Consider the following 20,719-nt stretch of genomic DNA (forward strand, 5'->3'; position numbering starts at 1 on the left):
AGTGACCTCACATTCAAGAGGATGAGATTTACATTTTCCACTTAAAAGTAGTCTCTCCGCAGGCAGGGATTTCATTAAACAGTGGGGGAAAAGCACTGCATTTCTTTTCTCAGTTGTGATCTAAAACTGTTATTGATATCAGTAGTAGCAGAAACACAGCTTCTGAAATTGGTGGCATCTCGTGTTACATGTGGCATTTGTGGAAACTGCAGCGGAGATAGCTTCATTGGTTCATTGTGACAATTACAACAGAACATTCCTGTACACTCCAAGATTGGCAGTCTGTGATTTAGCTAAAATTTCTTTGTCACAGTCTGTCCATTTTACATTTCCTTGACATTTGGCCCAGTATTTTCTTCATATCTTTTCATGTCAGTCAATGAAAGCCTGGCAATAAATTTGCTAGGTCAGGATCCTGCTCCAGCAATTTCCACTTGAAAAGGTAATCATGCAGCAATTCCCTCCAAGTGGCTGTCTATTTGTGAAATTGTTCATGTGACAAGATCTTGTTTCGGTACTGTCGGACTTTTCCAAATTTTGGCATAAAGAATTCTAGCTGCAGTGACTATGTAGATAACTATATACTTTACCTTTATTTTATCAAGGAAAATCAATAAAAACAGTTCTGGGGTTAATGGAACCTTACAAAGCAATATTTGTTGAAGCACAGCATGTACTCTTTTCCAATACTTTGCTATATGACCACCACATATAATAGCTTCCCACATGTGCTTCAAAATTGGCTGTTTTCTAAAAGAATGGAGAAGTTGACTATAGGTGATATTCACACAAACTATGGAGTTTAGCACTAGATGACCTTATCACTACATTGATATACTAGTGTAGCTAGATCACCCCTGTGTGGACAAGCGGGATCTTTTTCTCTTGGATCACTAAACAAAGAGTTTGCATGGAATATGGCAAATTTTGGTATATCAATGTGACACGTACATCATTTTATTTTTAACTGTAAACAAAGATGTAACTATCCATCCTTAACAAAGTACAACATTTTATAGCAAACTCTTTCCAGGATAGTTGTGTGAAAAGATTGCAAGGCAAAAATTCGTTATATTTAAAAGACAGCAAGAGGATAACGGTAATGGCTGAAACCCAATAGTTGTAGAGATGAGCATGATTGAAAAAAATGGTCATTCATTGTGATTTATAATTCATCAAAGTTGACAAATCAAAATGTTTTGATTTTTTTTCTGATGGATTCTCAAAGGCTTTCGAGGCCGGAATCCTATTGTTGTAGTAGTTTTTTGGGCTGTTTGGCCGAAAAGTCAACCATCAGAAATAGTATAAGGGACTACCATCCATCAAATCAAATTTGATAGGTGCCACACCCCTCTATCTCCTGAGAAACCTATACGTGGGACAGGAAGCAACAGTTCGAACTGGATATGGAACAACTGATTGGTTCAAAATTGGGAAAGGAGTACGACAAGGCTGTATATTGTCCCCCAGCTTATTTAACTTTTATGCAGAATACATCATGCGAAAGGCTGGACTGAAGGAATCCCACGCCAGAATCAAGATTGCCAGAAAAAATATCAACAACCTCCGTTATGCAGATAAGACTCTGATGGCAGAAAGTGAGGAATTAAGGAACCTTCTAATGAGGGTGAAAGAGGAGAGTGCAAAAAACGCTCTGAAACTCAACATCAAAAAAACTAAGATCACGGCCACTGGTCCCAACACCTCCGGGGAAACAGAAGGAGAAGATATGGAGCCAGTGACAGATTTTACTTTCTTGGGCTCCATGATCACTGCAGATGGAGACAGCAGCCAAAAAATTAAAAGACGCTTGCTTCTTTCTTTCTTTCTTTCTTTCTTTCTTTCTTTCTTTCTTTCTTTCGTTCTTTTATTTCTTTATTTTTATTTATTGTCATTGTAAGTATATACACAGTATAAATTCACAGACACCCAGAGACCAGACACATTCACACATGTAAAATTCCCCAAAACACTCCCCACCCACTAAAAATCCCCCACTAAAAATACAAACATCTACACCGCAGGCCAAGTAACACAGTCCAACTAATTATTCACAAGCTCATTATTAATTGCAATTATAGCTCTGGGATAAAAACTATTCAGAAAACGTGTGGTCCGAGTCTTAATTATCTTCTGCCAGACGGCAACAGTTTTAAGAAGTTATAAGCAGGATGGGAAGAGTCTCTCAGGATGCTGTGTGACTTCCTCAGACAGCGGGATGTGAAGATATCATCCAAGGTTGGTAGCTGGAGCCCGATGATATTCTGGGCAATTTTGATGGTTCTCTGTAGAGCTTTTTTGTCCGCTACAGAGCTACTCCCAAACCATGCCAGAATGCCATAGGTTAGGACACGCTCAATGGTGCTACGATAGTATGACAGAAATGCTGAGATAAATTTAACTTGCCGAGCATTCTCAGGAAATACAGCCTCTTCTGTGACTTCTTCATTAGCATGTTGGCATTTATAGTCCATGAGAGGTCCTCTGAGATGTGTGCCCAGAAATGTAAAACTACCAACTCTCTCCACTTCCTCGCCATTTATGTACATAAATGTACATGATGTAAATGTAAATCTACATTTCTTCCTCCTAAAATCAATTGAGTTCTTTAGTTTTTTTGATGTTAAGTGTGAGATGATTTTCTTTACACCAAAGTATCAACCTTTGTACTTCCTTTCTATAAGCAGACATTGTTCTTATTTATGTCACCACTGTCGTATCATCCGTAAATTTAATAATTGCATAGGTGTTATACAGTGGGGTGCAATCATGTGTGTACAGGGAATAGAGGAAGGGACTTAGCACACAGCCCTGGGGAGCTCCTGTACTTAGTACCAAGGTAGAAAAATGGTGAGATCCCATTCTTAGTGACTGTGGCTTATCCACACGTAGATCTTCTGAGGTAATCCCAAGCTGATCATTTTAAAAAACAACCTATTTGGTAGAATTGTATTAAAAGCAGAGCTATAATCTACAAACAACAGCCTCACATATGTTCCCTGTTGTTCTAAGTGGCTCAATACAGTATGGAGTACAATGGACACAGCATCATCAGTAGATCTATTTCTCCTGTATGCAAATTGCCATGGAAGTGAGAGCTGGACCATAAAAAAAGCTGACCGCCCAAGAATTGATGCTTTTGAATTGTGTTGGAGGAAGCTCTTGAGAGTCCCCTGGACTGCAAAGAGAATAAACCTGTCCATTTTGAAGGAAATCAACCCTGAGTGCTCACTGGAAGGACAGATCCTGAAGCTGAGGCTCCAATACTTTGGCCATCTCATGAGGACTCCTTGGAAAAGACCTTGATGTTAGGAAAGTGTGAAGGCAAAGAGGAGAAGGGGACAGCAGAGGATGAGATGGTTGGACAATGTCATCGCAGCTACTAGAATGAATTTGGCACAACTCCAGGAGGCAGTAGAAGATAGGCAGTAGAAGATAGATGGCGTGCTCTGATCCATGGGTTCACGAAGAGTTGGGCACGACTAAGCGACGACGAGAGTTATTTGACTATTTTGTATTAAAAGTATCACATTTGGCTTTCAGGTTATAGAACGGATCCAGTTATATATAGGGTCCCATTTTTCAGATGTTTCTTGGATTGAATTGCTTTTCAAAGATTCTGTTAATATGTCCATCTCTGCCGCTCTGGGCTCTACTTTGTGTGATCTGTGTCAATATAACTTTAGCTGCTGCCTAGAGTGGTTATATAGACCAGATGGCCGGGATATAAATCAAATAAAGAAATAAAAGGATCCCCTGGGTGTGAAAATACTCTGGAGAAAGTATGTGAGACTTTGACAAGATTAATAAGCTTTGCTTCTTTTGGGCCTGCCTGAGTGGCAGCAGCTAGCCTAGGCATTATGGTTGCTTCAGAATGGAACAAAGACTAGAGAGTCTCTTGACATTCCAGAGCTACTCTCTTACCAGATGAAGTTATTTAATTCAGAGGTCGTCAACCCCCGGTCCGCGGCCCATTGCCGGTCCGTGGCTTGACCCTGACCGGGCCGTGAAGACAGACCTCCCACCAGCCCCCCCTCCCCTGCACGCACTCGGAGCGGCGGGGGCGGGGGTAGCCAAGAGCCGGAGTCAGCAAATGGCTGGGTACTCCGGCTGGTCTCTTCCCAGCAACAGCAGAGGGGATGGGGTGGGCAAGAGCTGGGAGGCAGCAAAGACAAACCTACCCCCCACACACTCCCTTCCCCAGAACTGCTTTGCGGGCACGCTTGCCAGCGCGAGCGCTCCCTCCCGCTTTCATGCAAGCGCCCCCCTCGCACAAAGCAACTGTGGGGAGGAAAGTGAGTGCAGGGGTGGGCAGGAGGTCTGCCTTTGTGGCAGCGGCGACGGCAGGTGAGTGGGTGTGGGCCAGAACCGGGTGTCAAGAGCATGGCCGGGTGCTCCGACTGCTCTCTTCCCAGCAGCGACAGCGGGGGGGGGTAGGAGTGGGCAAGAGCCAGGAGGTTGCAAAGACAGACCTCCCCCTGCCCCCCCACATGTACTCCCCTCCCCAGAGCTGCTTTGCGGGCGCGCTTACCAGCATGAGTGCTTCCTCCCTCTTTCATGCAAGAGCTCCGTGTGCGCAAAGTAGCCCTGGGGAGGGAAGTGTGTGCATGGACCAGCAGGAGGTCTGCCTTTGCGGCCCGGCAGCGGGGGTGGGTGGGTAGGTGGGTGTCAGCCAGAGCTGGGAGGCAAGAGCATGGCCAGGTGCTCTGGATACTCTCCTCCCGGCAGCAGCAGAGGAGGGGGATGGGGTAGCCAAGAACCAAGAGGCAAGAGTTTGGTCGGTGTTCCGGTGGCTCTCTTCCCAGGAGCAGCAGTGGATGGGGGTGGGCAACAGCCAGGAAATCACGGAGACAGACCTCCCCTGCTCCCTCCGCATGCACTCCCTTCCCCAGAGCTGCTTCCTTTCATGCAAGCGCCCCGCACGCACAAAGCAGCTGTGGGGAGAGAAGTGAGTGCAGGGGCGGGCAGGAGGTCTGCCTTTGCAGCGTCAGTGGCGGCGGGTGGGTGGGGGTGGACCAGAGCCGGGAGGGAACAGCATGGCCGGATGCTCTGGCTGCACTCTTCCCAGCAGCGACAGCAGAGGGTTGTGGGCATGGATAAGAGCCAGGAGGTTGCAAAGACAGACCTCCCCTGCTCCCTCCGCATGCACTCCCTTCCCCAGAACTGCTTTGCGGGCATGCTTGCCAGCGCAAGCGCTTCCTCTTTCATGCAAGCGCCCCGCGTGCGCAAAGCAACGGGGGGAGGAAAGTGAGTGCAGGGGCGGGCGGGAGGTCTGCCTTTGTGGCGGCGGGGACGGGTGAATGGGTGTGGGCCAGAACCGGGAGGGAAGAGCATGGTCGGGTGCTCCGGCTGCTCTCTTCCCAGCAGCGACAGTGGAGGGGGTGGGAGTGGGCAAGATCCAGGAGGTTGCAAAGACAGACCTCCGCTGCTCCCTCCGCATGCACTCCCTTCCCCAGAGCTGCTTCCTTTCATGCAAGCACCCCACGCGCGCAAAGCAGCTGTGGGGAGAGGTGAGTGCAGGGGCGGGCGGGAGGTCTGCGTTGGCAGCGGCGGCGGGTGGGTGGGGGTGGACCAGAGCCGGGAGGGAAGAGCATGGCCGGGTGCTCCGGCTGCTCTCTTCCCAGCAGCGACAGCAGAGGGGTGTGGGCGTGGACAAGAGCCAGGAAGTCGCGGACAGACTTCCCCTGCCCCCTCCGCATGCACTCCCTTCTCCAGAGCTGCTTTGTGGGCACGCTTGCCAGCGCGAGCGCTCCCTCCCCCTTTCATGCAAGCGCCCCCTGCGCGCAAAGCAGCTGTGGGGAGGGAAGTGTGTACAGGGGCGGGTGGGAGGGGGAATGCGCGAGCGCAAGGGGCCGCCCCACCTCCCTCAGAGGCTCCCCCCGGTCAGCACTACAGAAAAGTTTGAGGAACACTGATTTAATTCCCTCATTGGTTTTAAATAAGATAGGAGGGAAAAGCACTTTTTAATAAATGTAACAGTTAAGGGAAAGACAAAACATAATCAAGTCAAGATAGAGATAAGAAAAGAAGCAGGAACAAGACTGATAAGTCAAGATTGTCCTATCACACTAGGGAGTGCTCAGGGCCAATCCAATTGGTGTTTAAATTCTCCATGTTAAAGGAAGTGGAAGGGACAACACACCATTTGAATGTCTTTATCCACTTAATGAAAATCCCATATTCTTCAAACACTCATATTTTGTAAGTTGAATAGTATCCAATATCAGTTTGCTCTTTTTATGTATAACAGCGCTGAAGGGGCAAGAGGAGGAAAGAAAGGGCCGTGTGTTGCTGTTATAGCAAAAACTTGTAGCAGTTTCTTGTGGAAGTTTCTACACAATGAGGAAAACAGAACAAAGGGGAGCAGGCACAAATACACTACTCTGGTGTTACAAGCACATGCTCCTGCTCTCTTTTCTAATCATCTTGCCTCTTTAAACAAATGAAGTGTGTGAGAAACAGATACAACGGTGCCCTGCATAGCTACGATAATCCATTCTGGATAAATCATCGCTATCCGGAATCGTCGCTATCCGAAATGGAAAACCCCATAGGAACACATTAAACCCCGTTTAATGCGTTCCTATGGGGGATAAACTCACCGCTATGCAGAAATCCTCCATCCGGTCGCCATTTTCGCCACCTCGGTAAGTGAGGAAACCGCGTGAAGACGCTGCGGGCGGCCATTTTTTCTTCCAGCGGCCATTTTGGAACCGCCGATCAGCTGCTTTAAAACATCACAATGCAAAGATCGGTAAGCGAAACGCTTACCGATGATCACAATGCGATGTTTGCCCATTAAAAACACTGCAATGCGATCGGAAAATCCGCATCGCTATGCGGATTCGTCGTTAAACGGGGTGCTCGTTATGCGATGGACCACTGTACTTTGTTTTATACATGTATGCAGGTTGGAGGTTTACAGAATTCTAAAATAAATGTGACCGCATTGTAAACACAAACTCTTTCTTCAGATAGTTTCTATGGGATTTGGAGTTGCTCATCATAATGATCAGCTGAACTCATGAAAATGCTTTACTTCACTTTAATTTCTGTATTGAAAAAAGATGTTTATAATTACTGCACAGTTTCTTACATCAATAAATTTCTCTTTATGAAACCAACTATATCTAAAGCAAATCTGAAAGAATCCCTTTCCAGACAAACAAATTATAACTGAATATTCTCATTTGTTCAAAAGGCGATAACAAGGTTGTATTTGGAAAAATGCATTGACATTTATCTGTAAACTTTAAATTCTAATAGACTGGCAAAGTACAATACACACACCTGCAATTTGTCTTAGAAAACACTACAAATCTGGACATCAAATACAGAAAAAGTTTATTATGAACATACCCACTTTGTTATCTGATTAAAGAAATCTGAGGCAACAATTTGGTGCATTACAGACAAGCCAGTATACAGTAGCTGCACACCATGATATATTTTTGGATCACAATTAGCATTCTTACCATGATGGTTGGTAAAGAAATGTTCTGCAATTAGAAACAAATGAGAATTCTCTCGTGCTGTACAATACCATGTGCAAGTGTTTGTGTGTCTTATATACTTAAAAAATAAGGAACCAAATAAGTTTTAACGCTTCTTCACCCACCATCTAGCCTGCAGAATTTGGAATGTTCAGCACACAATTTTAATGAGCTTCAGACATAATTTAAGTGCTTCTCATGTGCAAACTATCACTGACTAAAGCTTTTCAAAAATTAATTTCAGATAGAAACACCGTCGGTAAATATATGCTTTAGGACCTCAAGGTCATTACAGATTTGTTAACTTTAAGGAAGAGAAATCCTATTTTATGTTTCACTCCATACTTCTAGTCCCTGATGAGGTTCTCCTGAATGAAGGTGTTTTATTTGTAGGAAACAGACCACTCTTTGACAGATGCATCATGAGATGTTGTCACCAAAGTATGTTCATCCAACCATGCCAAACTGCTTACATGATGTAATCTGTGGGCATCTGGCAGAGAGAAGGTGAAAGACAAATGTGAATGGTTGCAAACCAGTCTTACTTACCATTTTAAAAGTTCAGAATCATATTTATACCTGTTCTTCCCACATGATCCTGTTTGCTCACTTGATACATCTGTATCACAGTTGTATCCAACACGCAACAGGTCTTTTATTGCTACCTAATTAAGGCTCTTACAGACCTCATCTTCCTGAGCATAGCACATCACCTGGTGCCTGTCCATGGCACTGCCTCTTCTGGGAGCTGCTTGTGCACAAGGGCTGAAGGCCTTGTTGTATGGCAGCATACCATGAGAAAATATAGTACAGTGGAAAGCAGGAGATGATATTAAGGACCTATAGCAGATTCTCTGCATTCTTTTCTTTCTGTATCAGTAAAACTGTGGGTGTGATCTCACTTGCCATGCTTGGAGAAACATCTTCAACCACTTTTCTGGTGGAATTTATTTTTGGCTCTGTTCATTACTGTAGTGTTCATCCTTTGTTAGGTATAAGTCATGTATTATTCATGTTGTATGCTAATGTTGTTGAGAGGTGAAGCTGAGAGAGAGGTTAAAAGGCAGAGTCAGGAGAGAGTCAGTGAGTTAGTCAGAATCAGAGAGTCAGAAGAGATAGAGACTGAGTTAGAGACTGGTTAAGAGAAGATAGAGAAGATGGAAATTATATGGCAAGAGAATGGTATATTGTACATCTGAAGAACATCAGTGATTATTATTATCTTTGCTACATTTCAATAAATAAGTTCTGTTTGCATTTACCAGACAAGTGTTTTGACAAATGTCTTATATTGTGGATAGAGGTAATCCACTGGTGGCAGTGAGGGAAACAAAGACTGGAGCCTTTGTGAGGGCACAACAAGTAGGTGCTTCATAGAGGTGAACGTCACAATTACAAACCATCAAAACCTATGCCAACGTTTTGCAAACCATTAGCAGTGTTCTGCAAAACAGTATAAATAGTAGTTAACAACTAAAATCCAGAATTGTCCTTTTTCACTCCAAATCTAGGTCCAAGTTTTACAATCATATTTGTATATGTACAATTGCATTCAGCAGTGTTTTTGGGTGTGAAAAGTGTATTCTGCAACTTTTTCTATTTAGCTTGTCTCTTCTATTTCAATTATAAACTTCTGCTTGGTATAAAGAGGAAAGCAGTTTTCATGCTAAGCAAATGCAGAAGCCTGTGTGTGTTTCTATTTTGCATATTATCTAGGTTCACTGGGTCAGCTGTGAAACTGCCTTAGCCATAATATAGTCCCACATAACCTCTGAAAATGCCCCATGACAATTTTTCTCCTTTACTTGCAAACAAAAGAGAGTTGTGCTGTTCTTAGCAGCATTAGCAGTTTTTGCATTACAATGGTCACATGGCTACTACAAGGTACCTCTGTTCCCACCCCCACCAAAAAAAAAAAAAATCAAAAGCAGTGTTCAGGCTGCATTTATTGTGAAACCTATCTTCATTTTCAGAATGTTTTTCAACACTTAGGCCTGCTGTGGACTATATGAACATATAATGAAAAACCGCAATTCTGGTATAGACTTGAACTGAAAGAGTTTGGACATGCTCACTAGTACTCCCCTCTGGGCATGCCAGTCTCATCACTGGAGAAGGGTGCTGCAAAATCACTGCAAACTTTTAGCATAGGTTTGGTGTGAAAAGGACAATGCTTAATTTTGGGGTATCAACTATGGATATTAGGATCTGGAAATTAACTACTGATTTATTAACTATGGGGGGGTTGCTGTTAAATGTGAATAAAAGAATTGGATGATTTTGGCATATGTTTAGAGGAGATCTCATATTCTGGGGCTCATTGTTCACAAATTGTTTATTTTTGAAGGAAAACTATAGATCTGAAACTACCAAGATCTATGGGCCAGCATCCTATTACACTGAAGGGTAATCACCTAAGCATTACTCTCTGCCAGTTCTTGACTGGATTGCAAAACTGGTTACACAATTGGTTGCACGATAAGATCTGGTGGAGCAGGAAAAAGCTTATACAATTCCCCCTATGCTCCAAGTGGAGTATTAGCCATATGTCTAAAATATTTGTTACAAGTATTTTAAAAAGTCTTCTTTTCTATCAATGTAATTAGCTATTAAAAACACAACTTACACTAACATGTACTCTGTTATCAAACCAAACCAATATTACTCCTTCAAATGTAATCCTGCACTAATGGAAGAATTACCATATACAAACCTTGTATTTTGACTCTGGTTTCTGGGTCACTCAGTGTCCACACATACACCATCATATCCATACCTCCAGAAGCAAAATGTTCATTATCTGGTGACCAGGCAATGCAGACAATTTTTGCATGATGTCCATAAAATACATTATATTCCTATTCAGAAAGAGAAAACAAGAGAAAGAGAAAACAGACTAATTTGGAAATGGGAAGGTTAATAGAAAGGGGTTCAATTAAGATTAAATTGGAAGAAACACATTTTAACCTTTCAGTTGATATTAAACTGTCATTTAAGTCAGGTGACTAGATTAAAGCTTTACTATAAAAAGCAGGAAAAATTCTACCCATTATTTTATTCGTTCCCCTCTTCTCTGCACAGAATGAAAAGTAACATGGATTTTCAAAAACCCCTTTTCCTACTCATCTCATCAAAACTATCCTCTTGCTTTCCCTTCCCCCTCTATTGTAATCTTCTTTCCTTCTCCTTCAACTTTTTAACTAACGTGATTTGAAATTGGATCCCTACAATACTCTGAGACAATCAGAATTCGTTTTCTGGGGTGGATAAAACAATACCATATGGATGTTGACAAGTTGTTTGGATGGAAGACTGAGTCTGACTCTTGGGGCCCAAGTCTCAAGTCTAAGTCTTTGGGTCTGAGTCTTGAGTTCCAAGCCTCAAATTCAAGCCACGAGTTGTTTGCCGCGCATCCTAGGCTTGGAACTAGAACCAAAGATTTAGACTGAGCATTGCCAAACCTGATAGGCGGAAGCGTGCATAGGGACAGCTGGTCAACTTCCTTTCCCCAGAATGCTCTGCATGCCCACCTATCAGCTGGGTGATGGGTTCCTGGACTCAGGCAGCAGGCCCTTGGCTCCTGGAAGGGAATCTAGGCCTGCTGCCTCTAAAGATGGCTGCCGTCCCTGAGGAGAATGTAACCCCCTTATTTGAGGCTTGGAACTCCAGACCCAAAGACTTAGACTTGAGCCCCAAGAGTCAGACTCAGGCTTCCGTCCAAACTTGTCAACATCCATATGGTATTGTTTTATCCACCCCAGAAAACGAATTCTGATTGTCTCAGAGTATTGTAGGGATCCAATTTCAAATCACGTAAGTTAAAAAGTTGAATTATGTGCACTGGTTGGGCAGCTGCAACCCGTTATGGTGGCCCCCCGCCACCACTGCCTTCCTACAATGCACCCCCTCTTACCTGCATTGGGGCTGTCTCCTCCTTACCTCAAGAGGCCCAAGGAAGAGAAGGAAAGGGTGGGCCCTTCACTCTCTCGCAGCAGTCTTGAAAGAGAACGAAGGCATCTTGAAAGGGAGCCACAAGTGGAGGGGTGGAGGCTTACATAAAGACTCCGTCCACCTCTTTGGCTCACCTGAAAGATGGCTGTTCCCTTCAAGATAAGCTGAGGCTTCCCTCCCCCGCCCTACCTTCCCCCCCTTTTAAAAATGGATTTGTGTTTTTGAGTCCCTATTATTTCATTGGAGACCTGCTGGTCTCTATTAAAATCACAGGGACTTGACAATGTGACTCGGATGTAATGGGCCCGAGTTATGAGTTGAGTCAGAGTCTGTTAAAAAAAACCTGATTCAAGTCACTGGTATGAGTTGCAAATTGAGAATCCCCACCCCTGGTGTCTACTGTGGAACACAAGATGAGACTAACTTGGTGTGAAGAACACCCCTTCTAAGCTACCCTTATTACCTTTGATTTAAAATCTTTTGTCTTGTACTATAATACTAATTAGGGACGTGGTGGCGCTGTGGGCTAAACTGCAGAAGCCTGTGCTGCAGGGTCAGAAGACCAAGCAGTCGTAAGATCAAATCCACGCAATGGAGTGAGCTCCCGTCGCTTGTCCCAGCTCCCGCCAACCTAGCGGTTCGAAAGCATGCAAATGCAAGTAGATATAGGGACCACTCAGTGGGAAGGTAACAGCATTCCGCATTTAAGTTGCATTGGCCATGTGACCATGGAAGATTGTCTTCGGACAAAATGCTGGCTCTATGGCTTGGAAACGGGGATGAGCACTGCCCCCTAGAGTCGAACACGACTGGACAAAAATTGTCAAGGGGAACCTTTACCTTTTATAATACTAATTAAATATTGAAGGTTAGCAAGTTTGCACTCATTAAATTAAGTTCTGTGCATGCTCTTCAGTGTGGCTTACTCCCGGGAAATTAAGAGAAATCTAGTTGCCAAGATTAAGATTTATTCCCAATGTATTTTGCTCTTAAATTTAGGTTTGTTGATTAATTACAAATGTAGTTTTTATATTTTCTCTAAATACTTTACATATTTCTGTTAATGCATTTCTTTCCAGTAAAATATATGTTTCTCTGTAGAGGAAGGGAGGCTGTGATTAGAAGACACGTAAGTAATCCTACACCTACATACCTGGAAGTAATTTGGGTATAATGAGTAGACTCCTGTCTAGAAGGGCAGGATATAAATCCAATAACAAAAATAAATAATGGGATTTACCTTTAAACAGACATGGATAGCATTGCTCAGTTAGACTGCATGTCATATAAATTGTTACATTAGGCTGCACAACATGTTTTTGTTTACAATTTTTGCTGTGTACTATTTGCACAAAGCATAAAATTGTTATGAAGAGTTTGAATCAGTTTTTAAAATATTTTTGTTTCATCCTTCAATATTTCTCTTTTGTTGGAAGGTTTCCAATCAAAATGTTTGACTGAAGTACAGCTATAATCCTCTCCTGTCCTGTCCCTTCCTTCACAGGAGAGTAGAGCCTAACTCACTTAGATGGCTTAATTTGAATTATGTGGTTTGCTTCAGAACAGAACCCGGTTAGTACATTTTGAAAGGATATGAAACAGCATTCTGTTAAACAGAATTTTTCTTGCTGTTTCAGAAATTGGATTTTTTTTTAAAAAAATAGAAATTAAATAATTAACTATTTGCCATGCATTTATCATTCCAACTGAAAGACAGACACTTAATGACAAGCCACCTCACTATCACGGTTCAGAATATTTGTCAGTTTCTGTGATGGCATCAGCCTTCTCATTTTCTAGTTAGAAATAAACCTCTCTTTCCTTTATCAGTACTATTATCAACTGCACACATGCACAGACATGTACAGAGCCCTCAAAATGAACAACTTATAATTACAGTGGTGCCCCGCATAGCGACGTTAATCCATTCCAGATTAATTGTCGCTATGAGGAAACATCGCTATACGGAACGGAAAAAGCCATAGGAACGCATTAAACTTAGTTTAATGTGTTCCTATGGCTCCCAAACTCACCGTTCAGCGAAGTTCCTCCATAGCGCCGCCATTTTTGTGCCCTCGGTAAGCGAGGGCAGGGCGTGAAAATGGTTGTGGCGGCCATTTTGGGCGTGCGGCTGCCATTTTGGAACAGCCGATCAGCTGCTGAAAAAAACATTGCAATGCGATGTTTTGACCATTAAAACATTGCAATGTGATTGCATTATCACATTATGTGGATTCGTCGTTAAACGGTACGCTCATTAAGCGAGGCACCACTGTACTTGACATGGATTCATTTTCTCATGGAAATCTTCAAGCATGTGATTTACATTTCATGAGAAGTGTCATTAAACCTTCTGCCTGAAATATGTGATGAAGTTTTATTTTTCAAATGATTTAAATGCTCAGAAATGGTCGTGTAAGAACAATTCATATGTCACAACAGAGCTAAATGCTGCTACTGAGGATATCTTCTAATACTTTGGTGGTAACAGTGTTTAGATGGAGACTATGTAACTACTGATAACCAAGGTTGCAATGCTAGTGCCAATTACCTGGGAACAAGCCCCACTGAAGTCAGTGGGATGTACTTTTGAGCAGACATAAAGAGGATTCTGCTTTCAATGACTTCAGTCATAAAGATACATATGACTTCAGCCATATACAGTTTTAAAAATGAGGTCACCCACTTTAAGCATTCAGGTATGTTCCTGACAATTTCTAGATATATACATGTTATTCTCACATAGAGCAAGTAAACATTTCCAGGGGAAGGGGACAAAAATCTTCTACCACCTTATGGAATAAAGCCTGCTAGATTGGGAGGGTTATCAAAGAAATAAATTTGCTGTATAGAGAGATGGCATAGCACAAGAAAGGATGGCTGGTGCTTAGCATTAGTTTAAACGGGGAAGCCACAAGCAGCTCAAACTTTCCATTGGAGATTTCATCTTTCCAACGCCTATTGCACCTGTGAATCTTCAACCCACCCAGGCCTGACTTAGTGACAAATTGTAAGTCACTTATCTTGCTTGCTCAAAGATTTTCCACATATATTACACCCAAGCCCAGGTCTGCTTAGGAAACACTTGCAATCTGTGCGTCTAATGCTCTGCCACCATTAGAAGGCTGAGGTGAGGTGAAGTAGAGAATCAGCGAAGAATGCAGTGGGGAGAATTTCCCAACCATCTATTCTGCTTCTCAGGGTCTTCTCATTGTGATATGGTAACATAAACGGGTCATTAATTTAACTGCTAAACAGTTAATACAGAGGTTAACATATACTGTCTCATTACTTCTAAAAATAGCAGAATCTGCTAACTCTGTTAATTTTTAGATATTACAGTTGATATTGGAAGCGCAGAATGTATAATGGCTGTTCTGGGTTTTTCGGGCTCTTTGGCCATGTTCTGAAGGTTGTTCTTCCTGACGTTTCACCAATCTCTGTGGCCGGCATCTTCAGAGCACAGGTTGCTATCCTCTGAAGATGCTGGCCACAGAGACTGGCGAAACGTCAGGAAGAACAACCTTCAGAACATGGCCAAAGAGCCCGAAAAACCCAGAACAACCATTAGATCCCGGCCGTGAAAGCCTTCACGAACATAATGTATAGTTTAAAAATGGGCAACTTTTAATTTTAAAAGGTAATTCATGGCCAAGATGGTCAACTGTTTATGAGTGCTAACATTCTAAATGCACAGAAGTTACAAGGATAAGCAAGACATTATATAGGTAGATATCAATTTATACAGGGGTGTCAGGTTTTAAAACCACATTATTTTTCCCATCATTACTATGACTAGCCCAGTGCCCAATTCTTCTACTGCAGAAGTAGAAGTTTCATAACTACAGACTGGAATGTTCTGGTATATTGAGAACTTGCTATGGCTGATTACTGGTAATGAGGTATATCGTGTTGCACAAGCCACATGTCTGAGATGTACCCCAGTACTTCATCCATTAGCCATTACAATGGTGCCCCGCATAGCGACTATAATCTGTTCCAGAAAAATCGTCGCTATGTGGAATCGTCGCTATACGAAACAAAAAACCCATAGGAATGCATTAAAAGATGTTTAATGCGTTCCTATGGGCAAAAAACTCACCATTCAGCGAAAATCCTCCATAAGGCCGCCATTTTTGCTGCCCGGTAAGCAAGGACTGCACGCGAAAACACAGTGGGCGGCCATTTTGTTTACCCAGTGGCCATTCTGGAACCGCCTATCAGCTGTTCTAAAAACATCGTTATGTGAAAATTGGTAAGCGAAACAGCTTATCATCGCAAAGCGATTTTTCCCTATTTAAAACATCGCAATGCAATCGCTTTTGTGATTGCAAAAACTTAATCACTATGCGGATTCGTTGTTAAACGAAGCGCTCATTATGCGGGCCACCACTGCATTTTTTAAATACACTGAATTTTTTAAAAATTTAAAAAATGTACTGCATCCCTTTAAAAAAAAGAATCATGCACGTTTTAGGAAGGACGTTTTTCAGCTGCCAGTAGAAAGATGGCACAACCCTAGTCTGATGAGGCAGGGAATTCCGTAAGCTGGAAGCAGCCACTGAAAATGTCCATTCTTGGGTACTTTACCAAACATGCCTGAGATTGCAGTGGGACTGAGAAAATACCTTTCCCTTAAAATCTCAAAGACCAGGGAGGGGAGTTAGAAGTCTGGTGGATGCAAATGTCTGGCCATTAGCTTTGCATTTGTAACATCCCATCACAATTGTAATGGTTAGTTTTGTTTCAAAAGCTTTTCAGTATTTAAATGAAGCTGCTTGTGAGGAACATGCAATATAAAATCCCAAGTGTTCGCAGTAAGGTTTGTACTTATTTTGTACTGACTGCTGGCAAATCTATACCTTTTTAGGCTTAAGAAATGAAACAGAAAATATTTTATGAGATCACAGAGTAGTCCTTACCGCATAATCATCAGCAACGCTGAACACTGTGACAACCTTGCTTGCATCTGTCACTGCAAGGAAGGCACCATCATGGGAATAAGCCAGATCGGTCACAGGTCCTTTAGCTTCCAGTGTTTTTTCATTTCTTTTTAAAGAAGCCCCCTGGATTGTATACAAGTATACTTTTCCATCCTAAAAGTCAAAATATTACAAGGTCAAGCCCTGCTAAGTGTATACCAACACCTTAAGAAGAAGTGAAAACTTTCAGATCTCCTGTTGCCGACCCTGATAAATACACTAAAACATGTAAGTGGCTTGTACTTTATTCCCTCAAAAAGTTAAAGAGACACAAGAGACATAGGTGCTTAAAAAGTGCTGCTCTCTCCTTAAATAGTCACAAACAACTTCAGCTAGGATGTTCAGGACACAGAGATCTGATGTATTGTCAGAAGCAGTTGACAAAGAAGGGTAGAGCAGAGTGGAGGTAGGGCAAGCAATCAAAGCCATCTCTTGGGGTCAACAGTCTACCTTCTGAGTGGGAGGTCAGGTGGTATTCCTCTGGTGTGTAGATGAGGAAAAGGTTCAAAGTGATCTTTGTGATGGGAAGAGAATTTACATAGTGGCCTGTAAAGCTAAGAGATGTAGGATAGAGGTAGACAGGGAAGATAATACCCAGACTTCTGATCATTGTTTGCATTTTTGGCTACAGAATAGCCTGACATCAGTGTCCTGAGGAACAGACTCTAGGAGACTTATTCGGAAGAGTAGCAGTTGTCCCAAAACTTTAGGCTCACTGTCAAACATGTGGCAAGTGGGGGGCAATCTGTTACATATCTAAGTGATGGGCTTTGATGTAATAGATGAGTGCTTTAAGACTACCATTGCCCAAGAGTTTGTGCAGGATGGGTGCCACAGAATCAACAGGAACGGATTGAAATTTGTGCCTGGTCTCACCATGTGCTGCCTCCACAATAAAACATACTATGGGAACATTTCAAGAGGACTATGCAGTCTTTCCCCCTAACTCAGTAGAAGTTATTGATTTTTTCTTTTACATTGGACTAAGAGCCTCATGGTGCAGTGATTAAACCGCTGTACTGCAGCCAAAACTGTGCTCACGACCTGGGGTTCAATCCCAGGTGGCCAGCTCAAGATTGACTCAGCCTTCTATCCTTCCGAGGTCGGCAAAATGAGTACCCAGCTTGCTGGGGGGGGGGCAATGTGTAGCCTGCATAATTAACTTGTAAACCACCCAGAGAGTGCTGGAAGCACTATGGGTTGGTATATAAGCAGCACGCTTTGCTTTACTAATGAAAGAAGGTACACACCAGGGCTGGTTTATGCCAGGATTCTTAAGCAATGTGAAGAAAAGATGGTAAGATCATGGTGGACTTGGAAGAGGAGGGGACCTGTGTCCCCTTTCAAAACAGTGACAATGAAAGTGTTTGGTTGGGCTTCAAAAAGGTCAAGGGCCTCTGCCATCCAGTGGAGTCAATCCAGATAAAGTTGTACATCATCAGCATGTGTGAGAGGATTCTAGTCATCCATCAATGGTGGGTGCTGATGGATGGGTGAAGGACAGATAAGGGGGGGGGAACACAGTTCCCTCTCCCTTTTCACTTGGATGTGGAGTGGAACCAGGAGACTAGGATTCTGGGTTCCAGGAGAAGTAGCTCTCCATATTGAGGGTGCATGCAGCAATTTGGACAATGAGGCTGAAACTGTGATCAGTGCAGGCTTCAATACTGATGGTTGGATCTGCTGAGAAGCCACTGAAGGAACTAGTGGAAGTGTAACATGGGCCTGACTGGAACTAACCACAAAGTAGGCAGAGTTTAAGAGGCTGGTCCTGGCAGAAGGCCTGCTTGGTACGAAGGATCTAGGTAAGTTTGCAAGGGTGGGTAGTGATGACAATGAGAATAGCATTTGGTCTGTCAGTTCGAGCCATAGGGATCATCATAAAGGTACAGTGATGCCTCGAACAACGATTGCGTCATACAATGATGAATTCACACAGCGATGGGTTTCTTTGAGGAATTTCCCCCATCGTTTAACGATGTTCTCTATGGGAGAATTTCACTTAACGATGTCCTTTTTTCGCTCCTGTAAAAGTGTCTTAAACTGTTAGAAACCTGTTTTAAATGCTTGCAATCATTAGCCCACCTCCTGAACCCAATGCAAACTTAATTTGGTGTTGTTCTGAGTCGTTGTTAATTTTTGGTGATTTTTTAAATTCTCCATTGAAAGCCTTTGAATGGTCTGTTCAAAAGCTTTCAATGGAGAATATTAAAAAAATCACCAAAAATTAACGACGACTCAGAACAACACCAAATTAAGGTTGCATAGGGTTCAGGAGATGGGCGAACGATTGCAAGCATTTAAAACAGGTTCCAAACATTGTAAGACACTTAAAAATGAGCAAAAACAGACATCGGAAAGGACTTCAAAAGCACTGAAGCCGGCTTCAGTGCTTTTGAAGCTCTTCCGTTTTCGCTCATTTTTAAGTGTCTTACAATGTTTGGAACATGTTTTAAATGCTTGCAATCGTTAGCCCACCTCCTGAACCCTATGCAAACTTAATTTGGTGTTGTTCTGAGTCATCTTTAATTTTTGGTGATTTTTTGTTTTCTCTCTCATTGAAATGCATTGGACGGACACTTCAATAGAGTTCAATGAGGGAAAAACAAAAAATCACCAAAAATTAACAACGACTCAGAACAACACCAAATTAAGTTTGCATAGGTTTCAGGAGGTGGGCTAACGATTGCAAGCATTTAAAACAGGCTTCAAACAGTTTAAGACACTTTTACAGGAGCGAAAAGGGAGATCGGAAAGAGCTTTAAAAGGGAAACGGAGATCAAAGAGCCCTTTCCAATCTCCCTTTTGGTGTTGTTCTGAGTCATTGTTAATTTTTGGTGATTTTTTGTTTTTCCCTCATTGAACTCTATTGAACTGTCCGTCCAATGCATTTCAATGAGAGAGAAAACAAAAAATCACCAAAAATTAACGAAGACTGAGAACAACACCAAATTAAGTTTGCATAGGTTTCAGGAGGTGGGCTAACGATTGCAAGCATTTAAAACAGGCTTCAAACACTTTAAGACACTTTTACAGGAGCGAAAAGAGAGATCGGAAAGGGCTCTTTGATCTCCGTTTCCCTTTTAAAGCTCTTTCCGATCTCCCTTTTCGCTCCTGTAAAAGTGTCTTAAACTGTTTGAAGCCTGTTTTAAATGCTTGCAATTGTTAGCCCACCTCCTGAAACCTACGGAAACTTAATTTGGTGTTGTTCTGAGTCTTCGTTAATTTTTGGTGATTTTTTTTCTCTCTCATTGAAAAGCATTGGACGGACGGTCCAATGCTTTTCAATGAGAGAGAAAAAAAATCACCAAAAATTAACAACGACTCAGAACAACACCAAATTAAGTTTGCATAGGTTTCAGGAGGTGGCCTAATGATTGCAAGCATTAATCTGTTCCAATTGGAACGAATTAACCAGTTTTCAATGCATTCCTATGGGAAATGGTGTTTCACTTAACAATGTTTTCACATAACGATTTTTTAATGGAACCAATTAACATCGTTAAGCGAGGCACCACTGTATATGCAAGCATGGTAACGATATACAGTGGTGCCCCGCATAACGAGCGATTCGTTTAATGACGAATCCGCATAGCGATTTTTTTTGCGATTGCAAAAGTGATCGCATAACGATGTTTTATATGGCCAAACATCGCTTTGCGATGATCGGTAAGCATTTCGCTTACCGATTTTCGCATAATGATATTTTTTAAACAGCTGATTGGCGGTTCCAAAATGGCCGCCGGGTTTAAAAAAGGCCACCCGCAGCGTTTTCGCGCCCATTCCTCGCTTACCGGGCAGCGAAAATGGCGGCTGCATGGAGGCTCTTCGCATAACAGTGAGTTTTTTGCCCATAGGAACGCATTAAACGTGTTTTAATGCGTTCCTATGGGCTTTTTTGCCCCGCATAGCGACAATTTTTTTGGAACGGATTATCATCGCTATGCGGGGCACCACTGTAAAGGTAACATCCTGGAATATGAAAAGGCTGGGGGAAGCTGAAAATGTCAGTATCAGCAAGATCGGGATCCAGGCATTCAGTGAAACACTCTGGCTTCACTCAGTTGTGGTGAGAGGCATCAGTGTCGATAGGTAGACTGAGACTGAGATGCATGTGGAATCACTGATGAAGTGGAGGAAGTGGAGGGTTGAAGAGAAAATGAGTGAGGAGATTAATGAGTGTGAAGGTAGCACAGTGATCCTGGAAATGGTTGATAAAACAGGACATGAAGCTTCTGGCTGGAGGAATGATGTTGGAGTAAAGAGCAAAATCCAGGTGGAAGAGAGCTCCAG

At 42.7% G+C, this 20,719-nt stretch overlaps 1 protein-coding gene across 2 annotated transcripts in view; it reads right to left on the bottom strand.

Moving 5' to 3' along the window:
- Nucleotides 1–7,029: 7,029 nt before the first annotated feature.
- Nucleotides 7,030–20,719, bottom strand: part of WDR1 (WD repeat domain 1) — a 75,941-nt gene continuing 62,251 nt past the window's right edge. The window contains exons 13-15 of one of the 2 annotated variants that reach the window (XM_078394074.1): nucleotides 16,367–16,540; nucleotides 10,207–10,351; nucleotides 7,030–7,986 (exon numbers count right to left, since the gene is read on the bottom strand). In XM_078394074.1, coding sequence (XP_078250200.1) covers nucleotides 7,877–7,986; nucleotides 10,207–10,351; nucleotides 16,367–16,540 — 429 coding nt within the window. In that variant the 3' untranslated portion in view covers nucleotides 7,030–7,876. The remainder of the gene's footprint in view (nucleotides 7,987–10,206; nucleotides 10,352–16,366; nucleotides 16,541–20,719) is intronic. The other variant, XM_078394075.1, reaches the window with a different exon arrangement.

Source organism: Pogona vitticeps, chromosome 5, assembly GCF_051106095.1.
Source record: "Pogona vitticeps strain Pit_001003342236 chromosome 5, PviZW2.1, whole genome shotgun sequence".
In the NCBI taxonomy this organism is placed as follows: Eukaryota; Metazoa; Chordata; class Lepidosauria; order Squamata; family Agamidae; genus Pogona; species Pogona vitticeps.